The following is a 21,040-nucleotide window of genomic DNA, read 5'->3' as shown; positions in this document are numbered from 1 at the left end:
ATACATAGTACTACATATACCATATATCTTTCTTCACACCCAGTCAATCAATCATATACTGTAGGATATATAAAAAAAGAGAAAAAGAGAAAGGGAGCAAAAGAAAGCGATAGACACTAAGCAACCATCTCTAAAATCTCCAACACCTGCCCCTTCTCCTGCAACGGCACCACATTCGTCTGACACCACCGATCATACAGACTATGTTCCGCCAGCGCATCGAACTGATCCCGCCCCACCCCGACCGCCTGCAACGACCGCGGCAGCCCTAACTCTCGAATCACTGCGTCTAGCACATCTCCGAGATCAACTTCTGCTGCTTCTGCATAATGCTTGCGCACCACCCCGGATACGCCCTCCTGCCGGAGCAGGAAATCGCGGAGTTTAGTCTGTCGGGCAGTCACATCACTGGTGCTGGTGCTGCTGTACTTGACGTTGTATTTGCATACGGCAGGGAGGAGGATACAGCTTGTTTCGCCGTGAGGGACGCCGAGGGGGCCGAGCTATTCATCACGTAGTCGTTAGTATATATACATCATGTACCCTGTTAAAAAAAAAGATACATAAGGAAATAATGAATGGGGTCATACCTGGTGTCCAATCCCATGACTCGCCCCCAAAGGCAACCCGGCTGAACAAGCAGCCATAGCATCCACACTGCCCAAGGCACAATCCAACCGCGCTGCTTTCCCACCATCATTATCATCACCATCTTCTTCTTCTCTATCTATCCCCCCCTCCTTATTATTCAATTTTCTACACCTCACCAACCCCGGAACCAACAACCCCAACGCATGCAACGCCAACCGATCCGTCTCCTCCGTAACCCCATCTTTACTTCCTACCCCGGAGGAAAGATACGTCTCGACGCAGTGATCCACCGCCCGGATGCCCGTCCCTAACCAGATCCGCTCCGGAGTGGTGGCAGTCAGCTCCGGGTCAAGGATGACAAGCTGCGGGCCGCGGATCGGTGCTGGGAAGGAGTATTTCCGCCGGGAAGTGTCATGGGTGGCTCCCGCGAAGGAGGAGTATTCGCCTGCGGAGAGGGAGGTGGGGATAGAGATAATAGGGATGGAGGGGGGTTTGATGGGTGGGTTTGGGGTCGGTGGTTCGGAGGTTAAGGTGAGGAGGGTGTCGGGGGTGGTGGTGTTGTTGGATATTGCCTATATTTTGCCCAGCCAGGCAGTTCTTTTGATTAGTATATGTGTTAGGGTAGGAGGAAGAGGGGGGTTTAGGGGAAGGTATATTACCAGCGCAACCACCTTCGCGGCATCTGTTAGACTCCCCCCGCCGAGGGTGATCAGGAGATCTGCCTCCGCGGCTTGGGCGTCGCGGACTACTTCTAGCACTTCGGACCAGAGCGTGTGGCTTTGCATGCCGATGCGGGTGCCTGCGATCTTGTCCGGTCCTAGGGCGCGGGTGAGACGGTCGAGGGCGTCGGTGTTGTGGGCGAGGGAGGCGGAGCAGAGGATATAGATCTTGGAGGCGTGGAAGAGGTCGGTGATGTGGTGGGCTGCTGCCGTGGGAAAGGGGATGCCGTAGGAGAGGAGAGGCCGGGGTCGGTCGGCGAAGGCTGGGCGAAGGGTTTCTGTCATGTTCAGATATTGAGGCTTGTATTTTGTACTTTTGTATGTATGTATATGGGAGGTGAGGTGAGAATGATTGTTTTATGATGAGGGAATTGGAGGGACAAGAGTGACGCTTATATACAGTGTGAAGAGATCGGCTGCGGGATCTGCCTGTCAGCAGACTACGAATGCCCCAATCATGACTGATGTACTCTGGAAGTAGCTGGGATGTATACACAAGACGAGAAGATGAGGTGGAATTACTGCTTCCCTCAGAGACCCGCGAGTATGTGGGATGTGGGGCCCAGCGGGGCGGAGCGGAGGTGATGTCATGTAGGATTCATGCAGGATTCATGCAGGGACCGCTTCATGATCTCAACTTGGTTCATAGTTCAATCAATCAACCATTCATTCACTACGACGGTCCAACTCCCTAACGCCTCCAAAGCCAGCAAGATATCCTCCCGTTCGCATTAGTACATATTAAGACATCCTTCCCATCTACGCCGTCCGCTCGTCTTCGTCCACTGCCGCTCGCAATTCCCATACAATGTCGTAGCATTCCGCCAGCAACGCGTTCACGCTGCCCTGGCCTTCGGGGATGTCGGTGCCCACGTAGAACTTGCCGTCCACGCGCATGTTGTCAATCGAGTTGAGCTATTGCATTGTCGTTAGCATCTGTCGGCTCTCATCTGCGAAAGCAGCACCTACCTTCATGCTGTACGGATAGAGCTCGCGCGAGTTCGATACACCCCCTGACTCCTGTACCTCCAGTAGGCATTTGCGCAGCGTCTGCAGCTGGTTGTACACTGGCAACAGCGCCTCCGACACCGGCTCCGAGGAGATCAGCAGCGCATAAATGTACCCGTAACTACGCCGGATCAGGTACAGTAATGTCTACACCCGAGTTAGCATGTACCAGATAGAGCGGCCGGTGCAACTTACCCTCTGCGCATGAATGTCTGCTGCGTTGCCCTCCGCATCTACGAAGTTACCGTTCACCCGCGCCTCGTCAATCCGGTCGAGCTTGCGCTGGTAGCCAAACAAGTCCGTCTCACGAAGCGACCATGCCTGTGTCACAGCCAGACGGTCCAGCTGGTTGCGAATCTCGATCAGTTTGTCGTACTGTTCCTTGAACCTTTCGTCGATCTTTCCTTGTCTGCGACATATCAGCACAGGATCCTATTATGTCACCCTCCATACATACCGCTCCAGCACAATCTCGGTCCAGAGCCAACACCGCTCCATCAGCAGCTTGACGTCTTCCTGAGCACCGGAAAGCGGCACCCCTTCAGCATCAACGAATTGTCCGTCCTTCATGCCCTCCTCAATCTTCTTCAGTTGGGTCCGAAGCGCGGTGACCTCGGATGACGAAAACTATCAATGTCAGCTTGCACACTTCCGATCGGCAAGGGTAAACTACCTTAGAGCGCGTGTTCACGGCCGATGTCGATCGCAATATAGACACGAGCGTCTCATGTGTAGCCGCCAGTTCCGGACCCAGCTTGGCCAGACCACTCTGCAATTTCTCCAACAACAGCTGACATTTCTCCAGACGACTCTCGAGCAGGGTGATAAGGGCAGGCGAGTAAGCTTGGCGGCATCGCTCGAGGGTATCGTTCATGTTCGCAAGGGTCTTGGTGATGGAGATCAGGTCTTTGGAACTGTAGAAGCCGGCCTCTTCCAGGTGGTCGAGTAGACGCTGAACGGTTAGTAGGGAAGAGTATCGCAGAGACGTTCACGCATACCTGAACAGTCGTCGCAAGAGAGTACCTGTATTACAGCGACGAACATGTTAGTATAGTTCAATTTTAACCTGACACCAGACAGAAGGAACATACACAGCAGGAGCTTCATTGTTGCGACCAACGGTCAGGAATAGCAGCGAGATGAGTTGGAAGCAATCGTCAAGAACATAGTCCACTAGAACATCGCACAAGTCAGCATTCCTATAGTCGCCATCATCCATACACAGGCCCACTCAGTGCTAACGTCGATTATGTGCCCGCCGGCGATCCTGTTCCTTGCGCGCGGCATTGAGCTTTTCTACCTCGGCGACCACCTCTTCATAGAGAGGAAGAACATCGCGAGATTTAATATATGAAGACTTGTCCTGTTTGAGCAGGATGAGAGCATCGCGAGTGCGCAACAGACGCTCAAGGATTGGCTGCTCTTTGGGGTCCAGCGGGGCGGGGACAGCGGGGGAGTCCATGCTGCTGGAGAGAGAGGGGAGGGAGGGGAGGGGAGGGGAGGGGAAGAAGATAGATAACGAAGTAATGGAATCGGGGACGCAGACGCGGATGAAGCGGAATTTAAAGAGATATTCGAGATGATTCTATATCAGCGACACAACAGCCAAGCCAGGTAGACAGGATCTAATCAGAGATACATCCGCATTGAAGTAAAGTCCACGGGCGGGAAAGCAACGTGAAGCCCATCAGGCGATGATGGCATTGCCAAGCTATCTGGCCCGAAACGGGATAGCGCCAAGTCACGGGCGAGGGGTGGTAACACTAAGCCCAAACGGGAGCAGCCCTAAGCGAGGGCTTCTGCGGTGCTCAACACACAACTTCCGTTCGGGGCAAGCGTTAGTCACTCACCGTCCGACTCCCCTTCTCGACCAGGCCGTTACAAAAAAGTCTCCCGTCCTTCTCTTCCTCTTTTTATCCCCATCCCTCTCGAGACTCCAGTCCAGTCCAACCCCCCCGTCGACCACCATGTCTACTGCCGAGCTCGCTTGCTCCTACGCCGCCCTCATCCTCGCCGATGACGGCGTCGAGGTCACCGTACGTATTGACCCTTGATTTCAACCCGGGCATTGGAATGGCAGGCAAGGATGGGACATCGTGCTAGGAAAGAGCAGGGAAAATAAGAAGAGTGTCGCGAAAAGAGATGGAATAGGACGATACCAAGGAATCGGAACATGCAACAAATGCCGAGTTGGAAAATTCAAGGTTATAAGATCAAAATTGGACTAATAATGGAATTTCTTCAATACAGGCCGACAAGCTCCAGACTCTCCTGTCTGCCGCCAAGGTTCAGGAGGTTGAGCCCATCTGGACTTCCATCTTCGCCAAGGTAAATTGATCCGTCCAACCTTCGCAACACATCTCAGTTTCATCATCGCATGCGATTCGCGATTCAACCCGACTATGCACCACCACCATCTGGAATCAAACACAAAGACTTACACGTCGGTTTTATCAATAGGCTCTCGAGGGCAAGGACATCAAGGAGCTCCTGACCAACGTCGGCTCCGCTGGCCCTGCCGCCCCCGCTGCTGCTGCCGGTGGCGCTGCTGCCCCCGCCGAGGCTGCCGCCGCTGAGGAGAAGAAGGAAGAAGGTACGGAACATGCTACAACATACCCATTGTCATGGCGATTGCAATGGCAGGGCATCATAGGAATAGGAACATCTGGGCTAACTTCTATACAGAGAAGGAGGAGTCCGACGAGGACATGGGCTTCGGTCTTTTCGACTAAGCGTCTTCAACCGTTCGGGTTTCCTAATTTTTCCTTTTCTATCTCGTTTCCTTACTACCTCCTTTTCGCCCCCTCGCATTTCTTGTACCTGATACTACGCGACCGCACGAAGACCAAAAAGGGAAAATTAAAAGAAAGAATGAACGGACAAGGACATCCGGTGGGACTGGGCGCTCTGCTCGCATGATAGGCTCCGTCGTGAAAAATATAAGAACCAGAAATGTGTCTCTTACGTAGTACTACTTTCTGGAGGGGAACCGCGATGCCGTTGCGATTCCGGTTTTTCCTGGGGGGGCGGAAGAGATTCGGCTTCGGCTCCTCTTGTGTCTCTGATGTTGTGTGTGCTTGTTGCTACTATGCTATATGGCGTGTTCTTTCGAGCTTAGGTGCCCCAGCTCTCATGCAATGTCTGTCATGCGACCATGAGCAAAACCTCGTTCCCACTGTTTCCATATGTTCTGTAGATCTAGACGTAGTAGACACCAGTAGTTCGTATGGTTATAGTATACTATAGTACTATATATACTATACTCCGCCTGCCCTGTGCACCAACTAACTTCCCCATACAACAAATATCCCGCCAATCGATGTACATCATCAGCAAATCAATATCCATATCGATAACAACAACAGCAATACCCACTCCGCAATGCAAGATCGAGATCGAGATAAAGAACTTTTAGACACCGCCAGCCCATACAGTACAACCGACCAATAATACAACCCCAGACAATAAAGTACTAGCTAGACACGCTAAACCATCAGCAGCATAGAACCAAGACAACCTTAGAAACAGGACACAAACACACAACACAAAATTAATGTGCAACAGACGCGCTAAACAGCAGCCGTGTCCTGGTCGCGTGTCGCGTAGAGTCGGAACTGCACGAAGATGGTCACGTCTTCGACCATGGTGCCGAGCGAGCCAATCAGCCATGGGACATTGGTCACAATATAGTTCCTTTCTGTGGAGTGGCAGATGATCTATAAAAAAAGGTTTCATTAGTCTGGGTTGATGTAAATCATGAGAAGTATGATAAATAGGTAGACTTACGCCTGCGCCGTAGGTGAGATTTCCCATAAGAGAGAGGATGAAGAACAGTAGCGAGAGTCCTATACTGATATGTTAACTCAAACACATTACCCCAATCAGAAAGAAGAAATACATACCCTCACACGACTTATCGCAGTAGTTCTTATAGATCTGGGGAAGTCGCGCCCTATAATTCCAATTAGCACCAGCACCATCACTCACCCCAATAAATCAATAGAAAACAAACATACCCAAGATAGCAAACCGCACTAATATACCCCAGCACCATTGCCCCAGGCGCCATATCCACGCCTCCCAGCCCTTCCTCCACTGGCGCGGGCTTCCACACGCCCGTCCGCCACGCAACCGTCCACCCTGCCATTCCAATAACGCAGATGCCCAGCACACTGCTAAAATTCTTCACCCATGCCTTGCGCCCCACATCATTCTCCTCGACTATCTTAGCCAGCATGTCATCACTGCTGCTTTCCGCGCGGCGCGTCGAGTTCCTAGGGTTGTCCAGAGTTTCGCCTGTCTGCGCATACGCATCACTGAACCGCCGGCCCAGGAGCGGCGTCGTTGGATCGGGCGTGCTTGGCTCGAACACGGAAGAGGAAGTGCGGCGGCGGGGGCGCGGCTGTCGGGAGTTGCGCGCCTTGTAGTAGAGACATTGTCCGATGAGGACCCCGTCTGCGATGCAGAAGTACACGGCGATGGCGACAATCACGGGCACGAGACCTGCCCAGGCGCCTCCGATTAGGTTGGTGATGTCGCCGAGGAACCAGACGAAGAGGAAGAGGAGGGAAATAGCTTCGGCGTTGCCGTTGCGGTAATTTTCGATTAGTTGGGGGACCTGATAGTCTCGTCAGTATGGTTTTAATGTAGTATGGAGGAGAGGATAGAGGTTTAGAGGGCTTACAAGGAGAAAGATCCAGCAGGTGAGTGATATCGAACCCAGCAAGCCAGAGGCTGCTTCGCGAGAAGTGAGAGGGACAGAGTCGGCATTGGTAGCTGTCCAGAGAGCCGCCATCTTGATTTGATGGTATTGGGGGGCAGTGAGGTGCAAGAGTAGTTGCTGGAGTTTGGAGGGAAACTCCTGCGGACTGCTCGACTCAATCAACGACGGGCAGAGAGATAAGGAACCCTCCGATGATAGCGGTTTTATTGAGAAAATCCCTTGCCGTCCGGGCGCATGGGGTCGCGATAAGAGCGGATAGTGAAAAATGAAGGGTCAGCTGCTCAATTCGGAGGAATCCGGTGGTTGAAGAAATTTTCATGGAATGTGTAGGAGGGAAGCACGAAGGAATGAAGCGATTAAAATGGCGACAATTGAGTCACTTGAGGACTGAATAGATTGGCGCATGGTTGCGGGTGGAGCCGGTCAGGAATGCTTTTGACTAAGCTGGCTGTCTTCGTGGTGTCATTCTTTTGGCTTCATCCTATCCCTTATCAGCTTGTCAACTTCCCCCATGGTAATTATCATTGCTTTGGATGTGGGTAGAATCTTTTGGGGTACATGTAGGTGAGTATCTCTGGAAATGGAATGGATGCATTTAAGCCGCATATCCGTTGGTAACGTATTGTGCAGGGGTCCCTTGCGAAGCAGGCCATATAGTACTACTGCTATTAGTATTTTTTTTATATACACTTTGTTTTACTGGATCGCGACAGCAGCAACATCACGATCGATATGTTGTAGTTACAGTAGATCAAATCGTCTGTCTTTATTAATACTTTTTTTTGTGATATTGAGAAATTTTGATCAACAACCATCTATAATCTAACCGGTCTACTAAGCCCATCTGAATGCCCATGCAGCAAGTACTTTTCCTAAATGTCGTATAGGTTACACACGGTATTTCACCCTGGGTATCAAGCTTCTTCCTCGTCGTACTGAAGCAGCTGGAGCTCGTCCTCCAGCATGGAGACCACCATGTCTCCCATCGCCTCCCGAATCGGTCCATGCAGCAAGCGCTCGCGCTCCGACTCTGGCTGCACCAATTCCAAGCCATCCACATACTCCGTCAGCGGGGAATAGTCGAGCACTTCGCCCCAGTTTCCCCGGTCCACTCCGTACTGCTGAAGGAATGCTTCCAGCGTGTGCATCCCGTCGTTCAGCAGCCACTGTTCGAGAACGGGTTGCTGATCGGCGCTGGGGTGGGCCGGCGCACGGTTGTCCTCAGCTTCGGTCTCCGATGGAACGTCATCTTCGTGTACTTCCTCTCCATCACGCTGAAACCTAGGGAAATGAATAGCTCCGTTGTTCAGCTGATCAAGCAGGTCTCGCAGCCATTGTGGCCGCCCTACATCTGGTACCTGCGACAAGTAAGATGGCGTGGGGTCGGACTGCTGACGATAGGCTTCCGACTCGTATGGGGGAAGGGGATCGGATGCGGAGAGGCGTCCAGCGACGAAGCGGTTAGGCAGGTGCGTCGTGACCCGAGGGATATCGGACAGTACGACATGGCGTGCGACATCCAGCGAGATCCCTGGCGGTTCAACGGGCTCTTCTTCGTCAGGAAGCGTGTCGGCCACTTCTGCGATCAGAGAGACCGCTTCGGGAGTGTTCCAGAGGTCCTTTGCACGGCTAATATAAAGTTCGGTAAAGAGTTCATGGGCGTCCGTGGGTGGCATCTTGCCCCAGATCCTCTTAGGCATGGGCTGGATGTCGAGCTCTTGCGCCATCTTGCAGAACACCCACGGGTAGCGCGACATGGCTCGACGCAGCTGCTCGCGGCATTCCTTTGGTTTGTTAAGTCGTAGATAGGCTAGCGCGAGCGAGCACTGGATGTTGGGAAGAGCCTCCCACTCCTTGCTCAGTCGCGTCTGTGTGCACAGATCCACGAAATGGGCATATTCTCGGCCTCGCAGGGCCAGGTGATCGATAAGGAGCCGGATGCAGTATGGGTCAGTCTCGTTGAGACTCAACAGTAGTTTCGCCCACTCATACGCCGTCCGCCAAGTACCCTTCATACCCAGGTTAGCAATGTACCTCCAGCCAACCAACCACAGCTCGCGGTTTTCCATATGCACAAAGTCAAGTTTTGCCTGGCCTTGCTTAACGAGGTTGCCGAAAGACGAATGGGCTGAACGACCGATATTGAATAGTGCGCGCTCGAGTAGGTCAGCCGAGACCGCATGATCGCCCTGATGCTTTGCTATTTCAGACACCTGTAGGAGGGTAGAGATGTGGTATGGATTGTATTGTAAGAGGTGGATCATTCTTTGGGGATCCATTGACTCCACGCACATATCGAACTGTCTCTGCACATCCGTATATGAAGAATTGTGCACAATCTTGTACATAGTAGAGCCATTTTGGAGCTTTTCGACCAGCTCCATTCCAAGACCTCCACTGGGAGACCTAGGCCACTCATCTCTGCCCTGCATTAGAACATTCCGCCGCTGCGTCACGCCTGCCAGACTCTGACCCCTACTGGCAGGACTGTACCGACCTGTCAATGCCTGCCCTAAGTCAAGCGTCTCCCGACCTCTATCTCTCCTGCGACCCGATCCAGTATCTTGATCGAAGTTTTCCAACACGACATTTCCAAATAATTTGCGCATCTCGTTCGTCGCATTCAAGCATCTAGGATCAATGGCGAGAAGTGCTTCCGGTGTTTTCGGGAATCCAGCATCGCGGTCTTCTGCGGCGGCTGAACCACCAGACTGTGCGGGGTGTTTAGGGTTGACGGCCAAGTCTTTCAGCGCTTTGTCGATATCATCCAGTCCTGTAGCCTCGGGAGAAGCAGTGCCAGCCCCCGATTTAGCCCCCGCCTTCTTCTTTTTCTTGTTCTTTTTATTTTTCTTTCCCGGGGCTGCGGGCTTAGGTGCAGGTGCAGGTGCAGGAACCTCCTCCTTAAGTTGAGTCACGGGCTCGGATTTCTCGATCTCGGCTTCGATCTCGGACTCCTGCTCATCTTCATCGTCGTCGTCAACCGAGTTCAACAAATCGAATGCATTGAGCTTCGGCTTCGACGGCCGGACCACTGGCTCTTCATCGCTCGAGTCATCATTCTCTTGGTCGAGTTGTGCCAGCTGCAGCTCTTGTTCGCGCTGCTTCTGCAGCTTGCGGAGCGCACGGGAGGACATTCAGAAGTCGACGATATATTCGAATCTGTAGAAGCAGTCGAGAGTGATCTGATATGATTGGGCGCAATGGGCCACACACGCAGACAGCGACGCGGAATAGTTATTGACAGGAAAGCCTAAGAGTCAAAGAACAAAAGAATATGATTGAATCGGGCAGTCCGCGGGGAATGACGACACGGCCGAGACAGGCTTAGCGGGGTTCGGTCAGTTTTTTGTTTAAGCCCCTTTCGGTAGCCGCCGTATGTAAGGTCACAAACAATACATACACGGTATCACATGACGCAATGGCGGCGAGATCCCGTGGTTCAAAGTAGTTGCTTGCCTCCACCGCATCTCGTCTGTTTCTCACTTGCTTATCTTCTGCTTGCTTTTGTTGTTCTCCGAAACCAGAGACGGAGAGTAGCCAAGACACTCCCGGCTCACATACAACCCTCTATCCGCCGGCCCAATGCGTCGTGCGGCTTTTCAAGCCCTTCGTACTGCCCGTCGCGTGCCAGCATGGAAGGTCACTGGTAGGAAACCGTGCGCCGTGTCCTTCTCTAGCAGTCGGAGTCTCGGTCTACGTGCTTCCTCCACGGGCAAACACCCCTCTTATCTCCCCGCCCCCCTCCAGTCGTCGATGCATCTTCGGAACTTCTCGATCGCTGTCATTTCGACCGCCGTCGCCTCGGGCGCCTGGTACGCTTATCAGGGCACCGGCCAGACATCGGCGGGTCTGAACCCAACCTCGTCGCAACTCCGTTCGTATTCAACCGCTGGCGCACAAGCTGAAGCCCCTGCGGAGGCCACTCGACGTGCACTGCTGGTGGATAATGACCAGTTCTTTACCGCCCCTATATCTGGAGATCAGCCATTGTCCAAGCATACAGACGATTCCGATCGTCGAGTTCTCGAAATGTTGACCCCAGAGCAAGCCACACAGAAGCTCAGGAAGAATGAGGAGTCATATCTGGTGAACCGGGGCAAGGGAGTGGTCCGCTACGATATTGTGCAGGTGCCTAGTAATTCTCCAATTGAGGATGATCATGCCGAAAAGATTATCGAGGTGCCGTCGTCCGTTGCGGCAGCCAACCAAGGCGAATCCAAGAGTGACTGGATGTTCTGGGCGGTGTTTGATGGTCATTCGTGCGTTTACAGAATTCCATACGATCAAGTTTTTTCCCTCATACTAACCTATTGTCTCACAGAGGCTGGACAACATCTGCCAAGTTGCGCAATGTTCTCATCTCCTACGTCGCTCGTGAATTGAACACCACCTACAAAGCCGCGGCTGCTGACCCCTCTCTGTTGACGCCCTCGTCCGCTGCCATTGATGCCGCGATCAAGCAAGGGTTCACTCGCTTGGACGACGATATTGTGCACAGCAGCGTCGACAAGGTGCTCAAGTCCAACTCGCGCCGGGTTGCAGCCGAGATGCTTGCGCCTGCTCTTTCCGGATCTTGCGCCCTTCTTGCTTTCTATGACTCTCAATCTAAGGATTTGAAGGTCGCCTGCGCAGGTGACTCCAGAGCTGTTCTGGGTCGTCGTGCTGCGAACGGTAAATGGACCGCAACGCCTCTCTCTGAAGACCAGACTGGTGGAACTCCGTCTGAGATGAAGCGTCTACGGGAGGAGCATCCCGGAGAGCCTAACGTTGTGCGCAACGGACGGATTCTCGGACAGCTCGAGCCGAGTCGCTCTTTCGGAGATGCATTCTACAAGTGGAGCAGGGATACCCAGGACAAGATCAAGCGACAGTTCTTTGGTCGTACTCCCCATCCTCTGCTGAAGACTCCTCCCTACGTGACGGCCGAGCCAATCGTCACCACCACAAAGATGGAGCCCGGAAGCGGTGACTTCCTCGTCCTTGCAACCGACGGTCTCTGGGAGATGTTGAGCAACGAGGAAGTTGTCGGTCTTGTCGGCCAGTGGGTTGAGCAGCAGCAGCAGCTCGGCGCCAGTGGCAGCAACAAGGCCTGGCTGAAGAGCTGGTTTAGCTTTGGCAACAAGTCTGAGCTACCTGTTGAGGGGCCCAAGGCGACCGACGCTGAAGGCCAACGTCGTCCCATCCGCCAACAGCAATACGACATCGCTGGAGCAGCCAGCCGCTTCACCGTTGAGGATCAAAACGCTGCGACTCACCTTGTGCGCAATGCGATGGGAGGAAAGGACAAGGAGATGGTCTCCGCTTTGCTGACTCTCCCCAGTCCTTATTCCCGCAGATACCGGTATGCTTCTTCCCTACTTTATCGTTGATTGGGATCCCACTAACCTTATTAAGCGACGACGTAACTGTCGAGGTCATCTTCTTCGGCGAGGGCCCCGACAACCGCACCGTCACCATTAATGAAGAAGCCAGCGCATCCGAGGAGAACGTCAAGGCCAAGCTGTAGTTGTAAACCCAAAACTTTTACCTTAAGACATTATTACGATTGGCGTCAAAGAGGCAGAAAAGACAGACGCAAGAAAACATGCTCGATTCCATTTCCATTTCTTATCCTTTGTCTTTGATGCCCGTTCGTGATACATGCATACACGGTTGACGGCATTTCCTGTCTTTTATGATTTTCTTTCACCCTGACTAAATGGACTGGCATACAGCCGGCGTTACGCGCGCGGAGCCTGATGGGGAACTTACTCTTGCTTTAATATGCATTAATTAGCATGAAATGAGATACACATGACATAGATCGTTACATTCGTGTAACTCCTGCTCTTGCAAGTGTGATTGATGCTATTCTTGGGGTATCGATAATCTAATAATAGTACAAAGCGGTATGTCCGCCACGCCATAATTGCGCTGAGATCTTCAAGCTCCCTCAGTGCTCGAGCACCCTGTCTCTGGTCCGTCAGGCCAAACCATGGCAGAATGTGTTCAATTATGGACGAGTGTGTCCAGTAACTGGTTGCACCCGGGTAGTTTTGATCGAAGAAAGCGCGACGCATTTCCTTCACAAACAAGTGAGGCTTTCTCGAGCGAAACTACCTCAGGTGCATTCCAGTACTCGTGACTGAGCAGAGCCCCAACATCATCGGACATGACTTTCGCATCCTTTGGATCCGTGCCGGGTCGGCTATAGCCTGGTATCACATAATCCCATGTGTCTACATGCCATTCATAACCTGACTTCATGACTTCTTGGCCGGAGGCGCCAGGCTTTTTGGTGTTTTGTACATGACATAGTGCCTCTTCCATACAGGCAGGGGCTTGACCGGAAAAAGCACCCGATCCAGGAGTAAGGTCTGCAACGTAGCGACGTTCGTACTGGTGAGCCAGTAGATCATCAAAGCGGTAGGCATCTCCGACACATATGATGACAATCCCACATTCAACGCCAGCACCTGAACAAACATCCGAATTCCCCGCAAGGAAAGCTGCTTGTACATCTCTACCTTGGGCAGATCGGCCAGGTTCTTCAGAGGCTGGGCCTTCCAACCCATTCTGATATTCAGCAGAATAGATAGTGTTAGTGCCAAGGGCAGGATACCGGTAGGATCCCCGGCCAAAAGATCAGGGAACCAAAGAGCACCCTCATTAGCGAGCGAGGGCTCGACGGCCAGATGCAGGGCAGACGAGGGATCCGCGGACTCGGGCTCAAGGCGCGATAGTAGCCAGGGCACTAGACCACGGTCATTGCCGGACATGGCGCGGAGACTCTCCATGATGGAGATCCAGATGGGTAGTTGGAGGAAGTTCAGTGGCTTCCAGAACCGGGGAACGCCCAGGCGACGGTGTACGATTCGTTTCCGTTCCAGGAATTGCTTCATGAGTTGTTGCTTTTGGGCCCTTGTAGGGTCCATTTTAGCGAGCAATAGGCGATCCTCGCGGGTGTAGTCCTCTGATTTCTGCAAATTCTCTTTAAAGCATCGGTTCCACGCATGGAGAAGTGGTATCGCATCCCGTTCCCGTTTCGCTTGCATCTTGCTGTAGAGTTGTAGCGGCAGAGCAACGGTTGTTCGGACGATCAGAGCACTCAATGGGATGGAGACGGCCCATGGTAGACCGGAAATAGCGTGGACATTATGGAGAAAGGCGGAGGAGAGTTCGAGGGCTTCGTTGATGAAGGGTGCTGGACGGGTTGGGTGGAAATGCCGGACCTGCTGGAAAGCCGCCGTCTTGCGTGCGGGATGCGACAATCGGAAGGGCCGCATGTTGAGTGATTGGCGGGTTGGCTGGACGTATGAGTTTGTAAAAACAATATGTACAAGAATTGAATAATGGAAGTATGGGATTAAGAGACAATGCCTCACCAATGCCACGCCGAGTTGACCGAATCAGACCAGAATGAATTGGAGGGTGGAAAACATGTCATCACGTGGAAGCTAGATGTCACGTGGTGATAGGAACAAGACAATGATTGACCATACTGTCAGTATATCATGTATGTAATGTAATGTACCATACAATACTGGCTATCGATGAGGATCTCGAGATCGACCCGCTTCTTCGCTTCGTCTTCAACCTCCACGCTGGCCAGTTTCATTCTTCTTCTCTTCCACTCCTCATCCACCTGCCATGTCCGCAGCTGTCTTTCGTTAGCCATGATGCTGCTCATCCTTAAATCGGTCCTCACAGTGCTCGCCCTCCTGGCGACCTGTGTGCTACTACCCCAGCTGCCCCTGAGTCTTCTCCGCCTAGTTCTCCGCGGTGTCGGTTGGCTGGTCCAGAAGCGTACCCGCTCTCGCCGCGAGTACATCATCTCGCGCGTCCGCGCTGACGAAGAAGAACACGCTACTCGTACAAAGGCTGCCTCTGCTACCAACTCCGGTGATGAGGAGGACTGGGAGAAGGTCGATACCTCTAGCTCCAGCTCCGGAACCGCTGGCATCAACCGCAATGAAGAATGGGATGGCATCATCGGCTTCTTCCATCCGTTCTGGTAATGCCCTCGGCAACCCCCCTCGTGTCAACTCCTACTAATCACTTCCCTACAGTAACGCAGGCGGTGGTGGTGAACGCGTTCTCTGGGAGGCCGTGAGAGCAACCCAGAAACGCTGGCCCAAGGCCATCTGTGCCATCTATACCGGCGACCATGAGGTCAACAAAGCAGCCATGCTGGAACGGGTCCAGGTACTACTCCATTTAGCAGCCCCATGTCTTTCATGCACATACTGACGACCTCAGCACCGCTTTAATATCACCCTCCACTCCCCGACCGTTGTCCTCCTCTATCTCACTACCCGCAAATATGTCGTTAGCAGCATGTACCCCTACATGACTCTTCTCGGCCAATCCCTGGGCTCTCTCATCGTTGCCTGGGATGCATTCAACCTCCTTGTTCCGGATATCTTCGTTGACACAATGGGCTACGCATTTACCCTTGCTTTCAGCAAGCTCCTCTTCCCCTCCGTTCCAACTGCCGCCTACGTGCACTACCCGACCATCTCCACCGACATGCTCCAATCCCTCGACGACCAGACCGGCCTGCAAGGCGTCAACTCCGGCGCCGGAAAGGGTCTCAAGGGCCAGATCAAGCGGAAGTACTGGATCGCATTTGCCAAACTCTACGGTTGGGTAGGCGGCCACGTCGATGTCGTCATGTGCAACTCCTCTTGGACATCAGCGCACATCCGCACCATCTGGGGTCCCTCCCGCCAAACCAACCCCCACAAAGATCCCACCGTAATCTTCCCACCTACTGCTGTCTCCGAACTCGAGTCCACCATTACCGTGTCCCCAGAGACCGAACGCACTCGCCAGCCCCTCATCCTGTACATCGCCCAATTCCGCCCGGAGAAGAACCACCCCTTACTCCTCCGCTCCTTTGCCCGCTTCCTCCAAGAGCGCCGCAACCAGAACGCCGACCCCGAAACCGAGCCCAAGCTCGTCCTCATCGGTTCTGTCCGTCACGCCAGCCCCGACGAAACCCACATCTACAACCTCCGGCTACTAGCCCACGAACTCCGCATCCGCGACCAAACCACCTTCATCTGCGACGCCAGCTGGCCCACCATCCTCGAGCACCTCGCCACGGCCTCCATCGGCGTCAACGCCATGTGGAACGAGCATTTCGGCATCTGCGTCGTCGAGTACCAAGCCGCCGGTCTGATCAGCGTGGTCCACGACTCCGGCGGTCCCCGCGAAGACATCGTCATTGATCTCGGCGATGGCGCCACGGGTTTCCGCGCCTCCACGGAGGAGCAATTCGCTGCTTCGTTCGAGGCGGCGCTTGCGCTTCCGGTCGAAGAGAAGGTCGCAATGCGGCTACGCGCCAGGAAGTCCGCGTTGAGATTCACCGAGGAAGAGTTCCATGCTAAGTGGATTGAGGAGATTGGGAAATTGGTGCGGTGAGCGTTTTATGGTTGTAACGGGAAATCTGATTATCCAATCCCATCCCACCTCTTATTTAAAAGAGCTAAAAAGAAAATCATATCTATTACCTGTTCCATTAAAGGACTTGAGCTAGCTGGTCAGCTGTTGGGCGTTTCCTGCGGCATGGGGGGTTTATGAATGCATTATCATCCATCATCCATCATCATCATCGTATGTGTATATCATTCGTATCAAAGGGGGGTTTTACAAAATGCCCCTCCGCTCTAGTCCTCTGTACTTCTTCACCTTACATCCCTGTCCCTTCCCCTCATCACTTAAGAGTGTAGCACATCAACATCCTTACTAAAATAGTACCTGTCTATCCTACTAGTAGTAGTCATATCCCACCATCCCCCTTCACTGCAACCTAAATCCTTATATCAAGATAAACTAACCTAACTGCTTATTGCTTACTACATCTGCCTTCATCCGGATGCTGCCGTAATCAGAAAAAAAATGTTAGGGCAGAGACACAGCTGTTCTAATACTTACATTTATATCTAGTACTGCTAACCGTCAGTCTTGTTGATACACTTACCTTATGCGAGGATCGCCTTGCAATCTATGCATGGAGCGCTCGTATTGTCTTCGGCTGGGGCTGCAATCAAGCTTTGCTTTCTATTTTTAGGGTACTTGGTATGACTTGACTCGTAGATAGATAGAAAAGGTAGATGGATATGTGGACTGTTTGAAGAGAACTGTTTTCAATACTACTAGTATATAGTCTTGGGAGTGTGGAAATCAAAGTGAGTGGACTTACTAAAATTTATTCTGTTTGTTTAGTGTGTCAGTGCCGCACACCGGTCAATTACATGAGCTTATACAAGTCACCTCTCACTTATAAGTAAGACAAGTAATGTGACGAAAATGACCTAATAATCCGTATTCAAGAGTATTTCCCTTTTCCCTGGGTAATAGCGAAATATAACATAAATAAAATAAAAACCTAAACCTCGCACACGAAAACACAACCGGGAGCATCTTCCATGGGTATGAAGTTCAAGGATTCTTCGTAATCACGTAACAAGATAAAATGATAATGTGTGGTCGGGTTAGACCAGCCGAGAATGAAAGAAAAGTAGTAAAAGAAATAGGAAAAAAAAAAAAAAAAAAAAAAAAAAAAAAAAGCTGGTAGGTCTGAATGAAAGTGAAACCCGCCGTCATGAGGCAATCAATCACCAATCCAATCCGTCTCCCTGTATCTCAACGCCAAAACCCTGTTCTATTGAGAAATCGAAATCATGAGGAAGCCTGCTGCACCCGTTGCCTCGGATTTCGGGTAGAATGAAAAGAAATATCGCCTGTTAAATGATAAAGATGGGGAAAGGAAAGAAGAAGAAAAAGATTTGGGTGGAAGGGGATAGCACCCGAGCTAAGAATGAAGGAAAATATGGGAGGGCAAGCGAGCATCACCGAGACACGCATTGTCATGCCCTCCAATCGTTTTCTCGATAGCCAGATTCTGCAGGGTTCACTCCTAACATCTGGCCCGTATTGTTAACATCGTACATGTTACTCGGGCCCCCGTAGCTCCCGCTGATGCCAGAGACACTACTGAGGCCGGATTCGTCGTCATCAAATCCGAACTCTCCGCCGGAACTGGCGTCGAAACTACTGCGACCTCCTATGTCACTGGGATCGTCTGCGGTGGCAGGGATTTGATCCCACTGCAAAGTCTGCAGCGCGGGGTATTGGGCCAACAACGCGGCAGGGAGAACGAAATTGCTGGTATGTTGGCCATCCATTCCTGGCACCATTAATGGAGGTGGTATAGGCTGCAGGTGCTGTTGCTGATCCATCATCGTGCGCTCCCGCTCTTGAGACTCCTCATCTAACAATGGCTTGATACAGATCCGACCAGCTTCGGAACGGAAATGACGACCCAGAGCATCCGCACGAGCAAATCGCCGGCCACATCCCCACTGTCCACCACGCGAGAGGTCACCGCGACAGACGAACTTCTTTTCGCCCGAGTGCAGCCCCTCATGACGCTTTCGATCATGCTGTCGCGCAAAAGCTTTTCCGCAGACAGTGCATACGAAAGGCCGCTCGTCCGTGTGAGTACGCAAATGAGATCGTAGGTTGTAGGCTCGCGTGAAGCGCTTAGGGCACAGGTGACACTGGAACGTGGCCGGGTGTTTCTGGACACGTTTGGAGTCGTTAGGGTTGCCCCCAGGCCTCTGGGGATCCGCAAGACCGAGAATGTAATTTCTACTGTCGATCGACGAGGTGGACAGTCGCCGACCCGATCGCGAGGGAGACGGCTCTCGGGAGCTGGGATTACTATGTGGCTGTCCCCTCATGGTATCAAAAGGCGACAGCGACCGGGGTGACGGAGGCACAAACGGCTCCAGGCTGGTCGAAGTAGAAGATGACCGTGCGCGAGAAGCCGGGTGGGCATATGGGTCCGACTTACTACGCATGCGGGAGCCTATAAGCTTGCAGTTAGCATTGTGCGAGGGAATGCAAAGAATCAAGCCGAGCAGTGACAACTTACGCATGGCAACGGGTGGACTCAAGGAGTCCAAGTCCGCACTGGGCTTCGTCTGCGGGAGGTTGAGATTCTTCGCCGGGGGTGCGAATTCCACGTTGATAGATGGGGGCGCCATTTGCGATGCCTGACCTATGTCTCCCATACCACCGTTTCCTTGGACCATCATACCCTCCCCGTACATGTCGGTCGGTGGGGTGGGGTACTGCGTGTTGCCCGCAGGAGCAGAGATGTATGGCACGTTGGGAATCATGTCTGTGGGCTGTTGAGGCATCAATTGCGGAGAGATATATGGACTGTGGGCGGGGCTGATGCCCTGTGAATGGTGCTGTTGCTGACCATCAGACAAGGTGAAAGATTCAATGCCCAGTGCATTGTCGTAGAGACCGGGGTCATGCTGGGGCGCTAGGAGTGGGGAGGGATTGTTCTCCACGCCATCAAAAGATTCATGCTGGGACATGTATGGAGATGGGGCAGCGGATGACACCTCAGACACCTCAGATGGGGCCCGTCGATGGCCCTGGAAGGCAGAGTTGGCCATGACTGCCTGCCAATCCGTATGCGCATTGCCCGACATGTATGCAGCGCTGGCAGGGTCCAAGGAAGTATGGCGGGAATGTTGCGGGGTGTAGTAAGTCCCCGGCGTCGAGTTGGGCGGCGACATGGGCCCGGGAGATGAGTGCTGGTAATGGTCCTGAGGGGAGATTGGGGACAATTGCGGAGAAGCCGAAGGATGAGGAGAGGGTATCTGGCTAACGAGGTCGGCGGGGTTTACCGCTTGACTGCCCGGTCGGGACTGACCGTGAACTTGGGGGTCTAGCAGGAGCGGGGAGTCGTAGTCCGGAGCGGCCGTGCTGTTCGGACTAGGGTTCTGATAGAGGGCAAAGTCGAAATCTGCGGGGTTCGAGTGCAACAGATTAGAGAAATTCTCGTCTGTCGCTTGTTGTTGTTGTTGTTGCTGCTGCTGCTGCTGTTGCTGCAAGGACAGGCCCGTTGACTGGTCCAGCTGGGGCATCAACCCAGCATCGAAGGATTGTGGCAGTTGAAGGCTGTGGGAGTATGTGTGATCGGTCGGGGCCAGCGTCTGCGCGGCGGAGGGTGCGGAGAGATAACCGGTGGGGTTATAGCCGTAGGAATCAGAGGCGCCTGGATTGGAAGGGTTGTAGGAAGTCGAGGTATAAGGAGCTGTAGTGGTTGCGACGGAGACATCCAAGGTCAAACCGGCGGAGGGATCATTATATGGACCGATACTGCGGCTCCTCATCCCAGCGGGCGACTGCCCCGAGTCGGGCAGGTTGTCCTGGGATGCCATGACGAGAGGATGAACCAAAAATAGATCCCACGCGATGCAAGGCTTAGTCGAGTTGGAAGGTAAGGTCCGGTCCAATCTCACAGCTAACGGAGAAGCTGAAGAAACGCGGGGAAGGGCGAGTCAGAAATGCCGCAGAAGGAGGGAAGTGGGCGTGGAGGAGGGCCAGGAGGGGGAGGTAGTAGGTAGGAAGGAATCGGGCACGAGTTAGTGGATGACGTCCAGCACGGCACAGCAATGGTAAATTCGCGTGCAGAAAGGCGGACACGAGCGATCAGAAGGAGGGGGGAGAGAGAGAGAGAGGCAAATGAGGGAAAGGGGGGGGGAAGGTGGATTGTGGTGGGAGAGGGAGAGGGAGAGTTGAGTGAGAGAGTGAGAGAGAGTAAGGCAGACGGCCTTGCGATTCAGCCTCGCGGCGCGCAGTCGGTCTGGAGGGGGAAAGTCGTTGCACACATTCTCGGGCGCCAACAAGCGCCGGGGAAGATGCCGGCAGAGGACGATCCTCAGCCGCTGACCAGGGACGAGAGCAGATGGATACAGACTCAATCAGACACAACACACACACACACACACACACACACACACACTGCGAGAGAGACAGACAAGGATGAAACAGGAAAGTAAGATCGAAACTCGAAAAGGATGATGATGAAACTGAGCTGACGGTCCAAGAAGGAAGTTCAAGGCAGAAACTCATCCAGATTCCCGATGCCTGATTCCCGGGGCACGTGCAAAAGCAAGTATTCCTCAGGCAAGACAGTCTGCCTCTGAAA

At 53.0% G+C, this 21,040-nt stretch overlaps 10 protein-coding genes across 10 annotated transcripts; 3 read left to right on the top strand and 7 right to left on the bottom strand.

The window, feature by feature from the left end:
• Window positions 1–116: 116 nt before the first annotated feature.
• AKAW2_31048S (iron-containing alcohol dehydrogenase) lies at window positions 117–1,595 on the bottom strand (the record flags this gene model as incomplete). Its single annotated transcript, XM_041687629.1, has 3 exons — window positions 117–503; window positions 591–1,163; window positions 1,251–1,595. 3 exons carry the CDS (start codon window positions 1,593–1,595, stop codon window positions 117–119), a joined length of 1,305 nt encoding a protein of 434 aa, XP_041541495.1.
• Window positions 1,596–2,069: 474 nt separating this feature from the next.
• Window positions 2,070–3,780, bottom strand: AKAW2_31047S (uncharacterized protein; the record flags this gene model as incomplete). Its single annotated transcript, XM_041687628.1, has 8 exons — window positions 2,070–2,225; window positions 2,280–2,465; window positions 2,514–2,727; window positions 2,776–2,945; window positions 2,992–3,270; window positions 3,317–3,341; window positions 3,410–3,491; window positions 3,561–3,780. The coding sequence occupies 8 exons, from the start codon at window positions 3,778–3,780 to the stop codon at window positions 2,070–2,072; spliced, it is 1,332 nt and encodes a 443-aa protein (XP_041541494.1).
• A 505-nt stretch (window positions 3,781–4,285) lies between these two features.
• rpp1 (ribosomal protein P1) lies at window positions 4,286–5,050 on the top strand (the record flags this gene model as incomplete). The annotated part of the gene is made up of 4 exons (XM_041687627.1): window positions 4,286–4,354; window positions 4,569–4,646; window positions 4,779–4,911; window positions 5,004–5,050. 4 exons carry the CDS (start codon window positions 4,286–4,288, stop codon window positions 5,048–5,050), a joined length of 327 nt encoding a protein of 108 aa, XP_041541493.1.
• A 679-nt stretch (window positions 5,051–5,729) lies between these two features.
• AKAW2_31045S (uncharacterized protein) lies at window positions 5,730–7,113 on the bottom strand (the record flags this gene model as incomplete). Its single annotated transcript, XM_041687626.1, has 4 exons — window positions 5,730–6,163; window positions 6,221–6,270; window positions 6,335–6,936; window positions 7,003–7,113. The coding sequence occupies 4 exons, from the start codon at window positions 7,111–7,113 to the stop codon at window positions 5,730–5,732; spliced, it is 1,197 nt and encodes a 398-aa protein (XP_041541492.1).
• Window positions 7,114–7,955: 842 nt separating this feature from the next.
• On the bottom strand, window positions 7,956–10,175 carry AKAW2_31044S (transcriptional repressor TCF25 family protein; the record flags this gene model as incomplete). The annotated part of the gene is made up of 1 exon (XM_041687625.1): window positions 7,956–10,175. One exon carries the CDS (start codon window positions 10,173–10,175, stop codon window positions 7,956–7,958), a length of 2,220 nt encoding a protein of 739 aa, XP_041541491.1.
• Window positions 10,176–10,623: 448 nt separating this feature from the next.
• On the top strand, window positions 10,624–12,547 carry ptcF (type 2C protein phosphatase ptcF; the record flags this gene model as incomplete). The annotated part of the gene is made up of 3 exons (XM_041687624.1): window positions 10,624–11,300; window positions 11,363–12,382; window positions 12,436–12,547. The coding sequence occupies 3 exons, from the start codon at window positions 10,624–10,626 to the stop codon at window positions 12,545–12,547; spliced, it is 1,809 nt and encodes a 602-aa protein (XP_041541490.1).
• Window positions 12,548–13,283: 736 nt separating this feature from the next.
• On the bottom strand, window positions 13,284–14,306 carry AKAW2_31042S (putative mitochondrial export translocase Oxa2; the record flags this gene model as incomplete). The annotated part of the gene is made up of 1 exon (XM_041687622.1): window positions 13,284–14,306. The coding sequence occupies one exon, from the start codon at window positions 14,304–14,306 to the stop codon at window positions 13,284–13,286; it is 1,023 nt and encodes a 340-aa protein (XP_041541489.1).
• A 390-nt stretch (window positions 14,307–14,696) lies between these two features.
• On the top strand, window positions 14,697–16,446 carry ALG11 (alpha-1,2-mannosyltransferase ALG11; the record flags this gene model as incomplete). The annotated part of the gene is made up of 3 exons (XM_041687621.1): window positions 14,697–15,034; window positions 15,090–15,225; window positions 15,280–16,446. The coding sequence occupies 3 exons, from the start codon at window positions 14,697–14,699 to the stop codon at window positions 16,444–16,446; spliced, it is 1,641 nt and encodes a 546-aa protein (XP_041541488.1).
• Window positions 16,447–17,894: 1,448 nt separating this feature from the next.
• Window positions 17,895–20,270, bottom strand: crzA (putative C2H2 transcription factor Crz1; the record flags this gene model as incomplete). Its single annotated transcript, XM_041687620.1, has 2 exons — window positions 17,895–18,898; window positions 18,965–20,270. 2 exons carry the CDS (start codon window positions 20,268–20,270, stop codon window positions 17,895–17,897), a joined length of 2,310 nt encoding a protein of 769 aa, XP_041541487.1.
• Window positions 20,271–20,541: 271 nt separating this feature from the next.
• Window positions 20,542–20,964, bottom strand: AKAW2_31039S (uncharacterized protein; the record flags this gene model as incomplete). Its single annotated transcript, XM_041687619.1, has 1 exon — window positions 20,542–20,964. The coding sequence occupies one exon, from the start codon at window positions 20,962–20,964 to the stop codon at window positions 20,542–20,544; it is 423 nt and encodes a 140-aa protein (XP_041541486.1).
• Window positions 20,965–21,040: the final 76 nt, after the last annotated feature.

Source organism: Aspergillus luchuensis, chromosome 3 (genome assembly GCF_016861625.1).
Source record: "Aspergillus luchuensis IFO 4308 DNA, chromosome 3, nearly complete sequence".
NCBI lineage: Eukaryota > Fungi > Ascomycota > Eurotiomycetes > Eurotiales > Aspergillaceae > Aspergillus > Aspergillus luchuensis.
This window is presented reverse-complemented; position numbering and strand designations above follow the sequence as displayed.